We start from the raw sequence: 10,323 nt of genomic DNA on the forward strand, positions 1-10,323 counted from the left end.
GCCTTTAATAAAAAAAAAATAAAGAAATATATATATATATATTATTTATTTATTATTACACATAGATCTCAAATAATCATAACTGAAATTTTGTTGAAAGTTGGTAATTTGGCAATTTGATTATTAAGATAATCTACAAATCTAACCATAGGTGTGATTAAGAAAGAGGCATTCTCTCTCTCTCTCTCTATATATATATATGTGTGTGTGTGTGTGTGTGTGTGTGTGTGGATAGCTCGTCACTATCAGAAAAACCTTGCATCTCCAAAACAGCAACTTTACAGTAGAGGGTTAAAAACCTTCTGAACTTTCAATAGAAGTCAATGTAAAAAGGTTTTATTCCAGGTAATTCTGGAGCATTTCTATTGGTCCATTCATCATGAAATTCTGACACAATGTTAAGAACAGCTGCCCACTTCTAATCCAGTCAAAACATCAAATACAGCAAATCTGGAGATACATTTTTTGTGTGACAGTGACGATATCTGTATACTGTATGTATATATAGAAATATGTTTATTATTACTGTGATACCCCAACTGATCATTGCAATAATTCTGAGACCTGATCTGTGATCCAGTGCACATGTAGTGAGAACGAAGGCTTTTTTTTCTCTTGTTTTTTACTGGTTGGAAACAAAATGATGACACAAATGAGCAAGAATGAGTTAGACAAGTAAAACAGTTTGTATTTGTGCTCTATTCTTCTCATGCTAAGAGAGCTGCACTTTGCAGGCCCCATAAAGAACCGGGTTTTACACTCAGAATCGAAACAGACAGGGCTTTGGGGGGAGGGGGAGGGTCAAGGGGGTCGGTGAAGGGGCAGACGGGTTAAAAAGACAGTTTTGCTGCCAGTGCCAGTCAGAACACGCACAAATAAAATGGAACAAAAATGAAACAAGGGTCTGGGTAAGCATTAAAAAATTATTTACAACCAATATAATAGTGAACAAAACATTTACTTTCATATATGTAGCTACAGTGAAAGGCTGCCGGACAACCTTTCAATCCCTTCTATACAAGTTTCATTTCGACATATGCAATTTTTTTTTTATTTCATTATTTTTTTTTCCACCTGCCAAATTGAAACAGCTTTACGGTGGCAGCTCGCAGTCGTGTCTTGTTCGGTAATCTGCACCCTTCCTTTAGATAGGAATAAAAAAACGACAAAAAAAAAACAAACCCAAAAACGACACAATGGTACTCATCGTCCGCTCTCTAACGAGAGATACACGAGCGCAGCATACAAGTTCCAAAAATACAAGCTCCAGTACAAGACAGCAAGTGTCTACACGTGTATTTCAATCCAGCCATTAAAGAGAATCCATTCCAGATGAAACGAAAACAGATGACAAGAAACAGGCATTTTTTCACTTTCCTGGGAAAAAAAAACCCATAATAATATTTGCTAGACTTTTTCTGTGTGTATGTAAGGGGGTGTGGGGGCGGGGGGATCTTCCATACGTCGTGTAGCTGGCCCCTTAGCCTCAACAGGCTCTGTTTTTGCAGTTCACTTTGTCTTTATCAATTTGTCTTTATTTTCTTACACCCAAGGCAGAAAAAAAGCTACTAAAACTCAAGACTTTTACAGTTACAGTGACAAAAAACATTTTTTAAGAGACCCACAATTTAAATTGGACTGCAAAATGAAAAAAAAAAAGAAAAAAAAGAAAAAGAGAATTAAAAAAAGTCTTTTTTTTTTCCTTTTTTTTGTAAAATGCCCAGGCATTCTCCAATATTACAAATACTGGTATACTTTTACAGTAAACAAGAAAAATGTAATATATATATTTATATTTATATATTTATATATATACTAAAACCCCGTCACCAAAAAAAAAAAAAAAAAAAAAATCCAATATACACATAGCCACGATGGCATTCAGAGAAACTTTAGAAGCAACCTTGGAAAAAAACAACAAACAAATAAAAAAACAAACAAACAAAATGACTTGTTTGTTTAAAACACACATACACAGAAATATCATTTTTACCCTTGTACTTGTTTCAATACTGTAAACGTATTTTAAGACAGAGTGCACTAAAGTCTTTATTTTTTTTTTTTTACGGTAGTTTCCTGATTTTTCGTCCAGTCTCTTCCTTGTCTATTTGTAGCAAAAAAGAATCTTCTGGAAAAAAAAAAGAAGAAATCTATACAATTTGACCAAGGGACGCAGTCAGTCTTATCCTGAAGTGAAGAATTCATACATATATACGTCTAGAATGTGTGTGTGGTTCGTTGTGCCATTATATGTACATATGCATACATATATACACACACAGACACATCAGTATTGTGCTGGCTACTTTACTTTACCTTTATTCAACTCAGAATGATCGAATGATCGAAGGATGTCCTTTTTTCTCTTTAAAAAAATGGGAAAAAATACAAAACAAAACAAAAACAAAAAGTGAATTTTGATTTGTTTTCTTTCTCTTCATTTTTAGAAGCAGATTTAAACTTTTTAAAGTATATATGGACACATGTTTGCCTTTTTGTAGTCAATTCTTTGCTTCACAAAGAAAAAAATTAAAAATAAAAAAAAAGGAAAGAAAAGGAAATGTTGCATTTGTCTTGCAAGACAATAAATAGGAAGATCAGTATTCAAGGCACACTCATGTCAAATTGAATGGCAGTACAAAAACTGTCCAAATAAATTAATTTCACTTTTATAGTGCCAGCGCTGTGAAAGCCAAGCCTAGCAACACTGGCACTCGAATCTCAGATGCTCCCTTCACCCACTAAATCCTTTCAGCGTAATTTCTTGCTCAGAAGCCGTTCTCTCCATTGTTCATGAATGCGGAAAACAAATCATAAAGTGCGGGTCAACTGCAAAGAGCTGAGGCTGTTTTGTTTTCGTGATTATTTAGATTTAGATTTTTTGTAATTTTGTATCGTTTTTGCTTCTGTTTTTTTTCCTTCGTCGTCGTCTTCTTTTTTTTGTTTGTTTTTAACCAACACGATATTCCCTTAATTCTAGAAAAACTGGTGGCTTGGCCCTCATGTGGTACGTGTGGTGATGGTGGTGGTGGTGGTGGGGGGCATTGTGATTTAGGCGAAAGGAGAGGAGTGCTTGGTGAAGACATTAAAAAAAAATAATTAAAAATTAAAAAACTTAAAAAAAGGGTAAAATAAAAATAGGAGGGGAGAAAAAGAGCTCAGAAATTCGTCTGTGTGTTGCTACTTCTTAGAATGCGTTCAACTACACATCACAGGAAGTCCTGAATGAGAAGAAAGAAAGAAAAAAGAAAGTCTTACTGTTTTAGCTCAACAGATTAGGACAGACACTCTTAGTGTGCAACAGTCTGCATACCTGCCTGTGCCATGGTACACTGGTACACATGGGACATGACCAAGTTAACCAGATAAGCCAGGTTTGATGCCTTTTACAGATTCGTCTGGACGTTGGAACGTCGGAAAATGCATAGCGACTGTTCAAGTCATGCCGGTTTCCTGTCTGATCTGGTTAAATTGGCGACACAGGTGCAAACCCAAGCTTTTACAATGAAACACAGACTACTAGAGGCAGAGGGGTACATGGAAAGTGGTCAAAGCTACAGTGGTCTATAGAGCTTCTGCATCGAACACAGGTACGTTCCTCGAGGAGGAGGAACTCTTACAGGACTGTATGGCTGCGTGGATACAGGACGAGTGTCGAGGAAGTATTAGGCTCCTTCAGAAAGTAGCACAGCGGTGTAAAGGTGAGTAGCCGCAGCTGGTAGCTGGTAACGTAAATGCTAACGCAGTGAGCAGGTAGTCAGGGTCTGATTCTGTAATCTGGACTTGAGATCTGGCTCAAAACAACACAGCAGGCCCGGCTGGACTGAACTGGACTGGACTGGATCGGCATTGATAAAAGAGAGGCCGGGAGGAGCAGTGTTAAACGGGCTGAAGCTGCCGACGAGCATGAGCCGATCCGCTCAGCACCGCACAGAAAGAAAAAGAGAAACGGGAAAAAAGAGAAGGGCACGCTGTGATTTCGCTCGTCGGCGCGACGGCTGATGAGAGGGAGCGCTTTTTCAGGATCAACAGTCTGAGCGTGAACTAAAGGACTTATTAAAAAATGATCCAGAAGCAAAAGATTGTTTGACTGGCTTTGTCTGGACTGGTACTAGGTACCTGAAAGCAGCTGCCTTTGTGATCATTATTATTTTTTTGTGTTTTTTTTTTTTTTTTTTCCATTTTATTTTTTTCCATTTTGCCGTCTCCCCTGCCTGATTTACGGTCAGGAGAAAAAGCAGGATCCTCCAGGTTTACTGTCACATCTGACATTCAGTGCTACATACCCAATTAGATTGACATGTTTGAAACGACAAGGTCTAAGGATTGTTGTCCGCTTACATCCTATCATGACTAATAAACAACAGCAAAGAGAGAAATAGAGAGAGAGAGAGAGAGAGAGAGAGAGAGAGAGAGAAAATGATAGCTTTCTCAGTTCTGCTTTTCAATTCAACTGAAGATTGAATTCGGCTTCTCTTCAAGAAATTACATGTAGCTTAAATATACAATAATAAGCAGCGGCCTAGATTTCTCAAATCGTACTCTGTTCGGAAAAACGGAACAAAAAAAATCTCAGGTTTTTGTTTTTTTCCCTCTGGGTAAAAAATAAAAAATTAAATGAAAAAAAAAAATCCCAGCATTTAAAATCATAAAATAAGGAAAGAAATAAGGAAATAAAATGCACCTGCACATGCCAAAACATTACGAAATCCAATAAATACAGAAATTATTGCACAGTTAAAGGCTCCATTTAAACATCATCTAATTCATCCACTGATAGACTGAAAAAAAACGCCAAATTAGGCAGTTTAGACCCGCTCCAATTACAACTTCCCTTTGCTGCTGTATTTTTTTCTCTCAGATGGCAGTTTCTTAGGCAAAAACACAAAATCTAACTCAAATTATTATTATTATTATTATTATTATTATTTGAAAAAGGAAAAACAGAGTATCCAGCTACCCTTTTTTTAATATTCAAGGAATTGTGAGGCAAAATAGGAAAAATCTGGCTTAGCTTCTCTCGGCTTGTTCGATTTTGACCTCGTTCGTCATCAAATGTTCCCCGTGCCACTTTTTCATGTGTTTCTCTAGCGTGCTGTAGACGCTAAAGGGCATTTGGCAAATGTCACAGCGGTACACTTCCTTACCGAGCTGCCCGTGCGTCTTCATGTGGCGCGTGAGTTTGCTGCTCTGGGCGCAGGCGTAGTTGCACAGCTCGCACTTGTAGGGCCTCTCGCCCGTGTGGCTGCGCCGATGGACTGTCAGGTTGCTGCAGTTTTTGAACACCTTGCCGCAGTACTCGCAGGTGTCGCTACGCCGGCTCTCTTTGGAGCTGGGCCGGCCCGGCCCCGGGCCCCCTCCTAAATGAGGGGTGCTTCCCCCGCTGGCCGTCCCGCTGCGGCCGGAGAGTCCCCCGTCCAGCAGGTCCCCGGGCGGCGTGGAGAACCGCAGGCTGCCGTTCTCTGAGGAATGCTCGGAGGAGGTGGCGAAAGGAGATTGTCTGGAGTCGGTGAAGCCCAGGAAGGGGTCTTTGATGAAGTGCCGTGAGGCCGCGTAGCCCACCAGCCACTGGGAATAGACGTTTTCGGAAGGGATCAGTGGCGCCGGGGGCATGTCTAAGTCCTTCTCGATTTTGATCCTCTTGTTGGAGGAGTTGGACAGGCTGGGGCTAGTGATGGGCGTGGGCTTGCGGGGGAACAGGCCTGAGAAAGAGTCGCCCGAGCCACAGTTCCTGCCATTGATGGTGGCCCGCTCCACGTGGTCTATCTCCCCGACCACCGAATCCTCGTCTCCGGTGTCCCTCTGTCCGTCAGAACACCTCTTAGAGAAGGAAAGCCTTTTCCGATTGTCAACGATCAAGTTATTGTACTGCTGGATGGAGTTCAGCCCCACGGTTTCCACCATCTTGCCCAGAGACAGTCCCTTCTCATCCGTGGGGGGTTTGGAACCGTTCTCCCGGTTGCGGCTCAGCTCCGAGTCCATGCTGAAGTTGGATTCGGGCCTGCTCTCGTTCTCCAGCTCCTCTTCTTCTTCCTCTTCCTCTTCCTCCTCATTTTCGGCACCCAGTCCTTCTCCTCGGAAGTCCCCGTCCCTGCCTTTCATGCCCTCTCCGGCGACGTCGCTTGTACCCGGCTCCGGCGAGCTGGTGGCCGAAAGCCCATCGTCAGAGCGCCCCGTGACAGATCCTGACTTGTGCATGTGGGTCTTCATGTGGCGCTTGAGTTTGCTGGCCTGCGAGCAGGCGTGGTCACACAGCTGGCACTTGTAAGGCTTCTCTCCAGTGTGGCTCCGCCGGTGCACGATCAGGTTGCTCTGGAACTTGAAGGTTTTGCCGCAGAACTCGCAGGACTTGCTCTTGTCTTGCGTCTGAGGTGGAGTGGTGCTGTTCGGGGGCATCGGCGGTAGGGGAGGAGTGCTGAGGAAGGGGGACTTGCGGTTGGGCTGAAAGGGGTTGGGGTTGAGCAGGCGGTGCATAGGGTTGCCGCGGCTGGGTGAGAGCGGAGGGGTGGAATTTGTGTTCCCCGCCAGTTCTCGCAAGCGGCGGGAAAAATCCATGGACTGGGTCTCCATGCCCATGGGCGTCAGGCGCATCACTCTCTCAAAGGCACTGGGATGCTGGGAAATCAAACCCATTTCCTCTGCGCTAAGGCGTTCCAGGCGATGGGGGTCTAAGTGGTGCCGGGGTGGCGGGCTGACGAAGGGGGGCGTATTCGGGAGCCGATTTTCCACAAAGCCTGGAGGGGGGTCCCGGAGCAAGGGCCCGGTCATCCGAAGCAGGTGGAAGGGGTTGTTGTCCCCTAGGAAGTTGGTGAGCGGAGACTGGGGTATGGATTCGGCACCAACTGGAGGAGGGATGGCGATCCGCGGGGTGAGCGAAGCATTAGACAAGTTGGACTCCAGATAGATACGGATCCCGTGCGTGTTCTGGACGTGTTGCAGGAGGAACCATGCGCTGGGAAACGGCTGCTTGCAGTTTGTGCATATGTAGCTTGAAGGTTCATCTCTACCTGCAGGCAAGTAAAGGTACAACAAAGGTGCTTTTAATTGAGATGGAAAGATACAAATTTACAGCATTATTCTAAATGACTATTATATTCAATATTAAGATAAATAAGCTTTGCAGGGTCTTAATGTATACTTGTAGCTCCTTTGCAACCAAGCACAAGACCTTCTCAAGTCCTTCCCATTACATCTGCATGAAGACAGATGAAGTTCCCCGCATTTCCCCCCCTTTAAACGACAACAACCGTGGAAAACACAGTCAAACTAAGTGTAGCGTAGCTGGCCTGACTGCAGCACTGTGACTCTGGGGTCACGGAGCGATTACATGTTCCACAGAACAAACTTGGCTCTCGGGCATTTGACATGCCTCGAAATTTGCCTCGCACTCTAAGCAGCGGGCCCCACTCATCACGCCGTCCCGCAAAGAGTGCGGCACATACTTAACAAGCTCGTGACAAGATCATTTCCATACTCGGCTCTGACGGGCTAGCAGCGCGAGAACATGGCATCTCCAATTTCAACTAGTCTTTAATCTTCCCTCTTACAAATGGTTGAATCATTACGGCTGCACAATGCCAGGCGAAAGCGTTCCAAACTCGGAAACCCTCCAAGCGCCCAGGCCGTGCTAGGATGCCAAAGTAATATGCCAGTAAATTGGAAAAGTACAACTTAAACTGTGATTTAAGGGACTCTTATCGCGATCAAACAAATAAACTCGTCCCCTCTAGGAAACAAATAAAAAAGAGGGGGGAAAAAAAATGGGCACATCAAGATAAATGGTTTCTAATAAAGAGTGAAAATACTGCCTGTGATTTAAGCTGAAGAAGCTGTGTGTGTGTAAATAAATAAATAAATAAATAAAAGAACTGGTCTGAGTTTGTTATTCAGTGTTAAAGTCTGTGGCATTTAAAACAGCTTAAGGGTATTATTTGCTCTTCCATTAAGAATTTCTCAGATTTTTTCCCCCTTCACTGTTTTTTTTCCTCTCCCTTTTCTATTATTGCTCTCGCTGAAAAAAAACACTATTCCAGCTTTTACTGACATCACAGAGGCAGCACTTTTACCCAAACGCGCCGAGAGAGCAGGTCTAAAAACTTTGCTTAGGGAACGCTGCACAGAACAAATCCTCTGTGTGATGCGGAATGGCAAATGAATCACTGAACTGACCTGGAAGTCTTTAAATGTAGCTTTAAAATGTAAAAAAAAAAGACGTGTGTTTTGATGTCCTTTGGAAAATAGCAGAGGGAATAAAAAAAATATGAAATAAATAATAATAAAAAAATAAAATAAAAAAGGCATGATCGGATCGGATGCTTTATGGTGCGAACGTGAGTGAGTGCGGTAGTGCAGGGAAAGGCCTCCTCGCTGCCTCTGTGTGCTCGGCATCACCCCGTACCTTTAACTACACATGACTAATTGATGCAGCTGCAGCACTGTTGCACAGGTTCAGCAATGCAAAGGGGACTCGTTACCGCCGCAGCACAAACAAGGCCGCTATAGTGAGTATACGGCGGAAAAGGGGGGATGCTAAACAGTCGGGCGAAGTCCTGGGGGACCACCGAGGGAAAAAAAAGAAAAGAAAAAAAGACAGAGTGGAAATGGTAATTGTGTACTCGGAAACCAGTTTCATTTATTTATTAAATGAAAGCTCGGTGTTCTGACCTAATGCAGCAATTTAGGATACGCCGGGAAACATATGCTGCCGTAATTGTTCGGGTATTTGATTCTCAGGGTTGTGTGTGGGTGCAAGTGTGTGTGTTTACAAGTGCTTTCTTCAAGCCTGTGAGTGTGTAAGTGTGTAATTGTGTGTGTGTGGTGGGAACAATAGTACTGTAGGGGCACACAGACACACACTCTCTCGCACTCAGCTGGTTCACACACTGCCATTGTGTGGGATCAAAAAAAATTAAAGCCCAACAGGTTCGCTGAATGGCTCTGGCCTGCCTCTACATTCCTCCAAACGCTGCTGGTGTGTGAAGCTAAAGAAAGGACATGCGGAGGGAACACAAGCAAAAGGACCCAGAGAGCAGGAGCCCGGAGCACCGACACACAATCCAGGTTAAACACTGGTCTTACTGGTTTCCTCCAGTCACTAACTCAGCTCCACTAACACACAGCTATAGCTGGAGTCTATCCGATCACATGTACCAGGGTGGTTTTAGACCTAGACTAAGACTACGCTCTAAAAATAAACCAAAAAGGGGTCTTCAAGAACCACTTTTGGTTTCCTAATGAACCGTTTTTGTAAATGAGATCTGCGAAGGAATCTTTTTAAGGCTTAAAGAAACTTCAGTTGAGGTGAAGGTTCTTTAAATGGTGCTACAAATGGTTCTTTGAGTGATGCCACAAAAGAACCACCTTTGGTTCCCCAAAGAACCGTGGACCTATAAGAAATCTGTGAGGGAATCTTTAAAGAAACTTATAGAAGGCTTGAAGAAACTTCAGTTGAGGTGAAGGTTCTTTTAAAGGTGCTACGAATGGTTCTTTGAGTAACATCTAAAGTAGAACCAATTTTGGTTCCGTAAAGAACCATGTACGAATAAGAGAGATCTGTGAGGGAACTTTAAAGAAATTGAAAGGTTTTAAGAGACTTTATTTGAGGTGAAGGTTATTTTTTTAAAGGTGCTATAAGTGGTTCTCTGAATGGTGCCACAGAAGAACCACTTTTGGTTCGGTAAAGAACCATGTATGTGTAAGAGAGATCTGTGAGTGAACCTCTTGAAGGCTTAAAGAAACTTCAGTTTAGGTGAAGGTTCTTTAAAAGGTGCTATAAATAGTTCTCTGAGTGATGCCATGGAGGAACCAGTTTTGGTTCCCCAAAGAACCATGTACGAATTATGTACGCATAAGAGATCTGTGAGGGAACCTTTAAAGAAATTTATAGAAGGTTTTAAGAAACCTAATCAGAGGTGAAGGTTCTTTTTTTAAAGGTGCTACAAGTGGTTCTCTGAATGGTGTCACCGAAGAACCACTTTTGGTTCCCCAAAGAACCATGTATGTATCTGAGGTGAAGGTTCTTTTTAAAGGTGAGACCTCTAAACAGGAATCTTCACTAAAGATGAATTTTTTTATGACAATAATTCTGATTGTTGTGGTCTTTTCGTCATGAAACATTGCATCAAAATATGCTAAAAATAGAAATTATTTAAATTAAAAATTATATAAAAATGAAATACAGTCATATTACTGTATGTTATTAATGTTATGAATTACTTTATGGAATGACAATAAAGAGATATCCTTTAGAAGGAAATACTAAAGGAAGAAGCACTTAACACACACTCCTTGATACACACACACACACACACACACACACACTCA

General features: G+C 42.4%; 1 protein-coding gene across 2 annotated transcripts in view; it reads right to left on the minus strand.

Moving 5' to 3' along the window:
* Positions 1–663: 663 nt before the first annotated feature.
* Positions 664–10,323, minus strand: part of bcl11ba (BCL11 transcription factor B a) — a 77,174-nt gene continuing 67,514 nt past the window's right edge. Inside the window, exons 3-4 of one of the 2 annotated variants that reach the window (XM_072689023.1) lie at positions 5,148–7,003; positions 664–3,221 (exon numbers count right to left, since the gene is read on the minus strand). In XM_072689023.1, the coding sequence (XP_072545124.1) occupies positions 3,199–3,221; positions 5,148–7,003 (1,879 nt within the window). In that variant the 3' untranslated portion in view covers positions 664–3,198. Of the gene's footprint in view, positions 3,222–3,913; positions 7,004–10,323 lie in introns of those variants that run through there. The other variant, XM_072689022.1, reaches the window with a different exon arrangement.

The sequence above is a fragment of the Salminus brasiliensis genome, chromosome 10 (genome assembly GCF_030463535.1).
Source record: "Salminus brasiliensis chromosome 10, fSalBra1.hap2, whole genome shotgun sequence".
Taxonomy (NCBI): domain Eukaryota; kingdom Metazoa; phylum Chordata; class Actinopteri; order Characiformes; family Bryconidae; genus Salminus; species Salminus brasiliensis.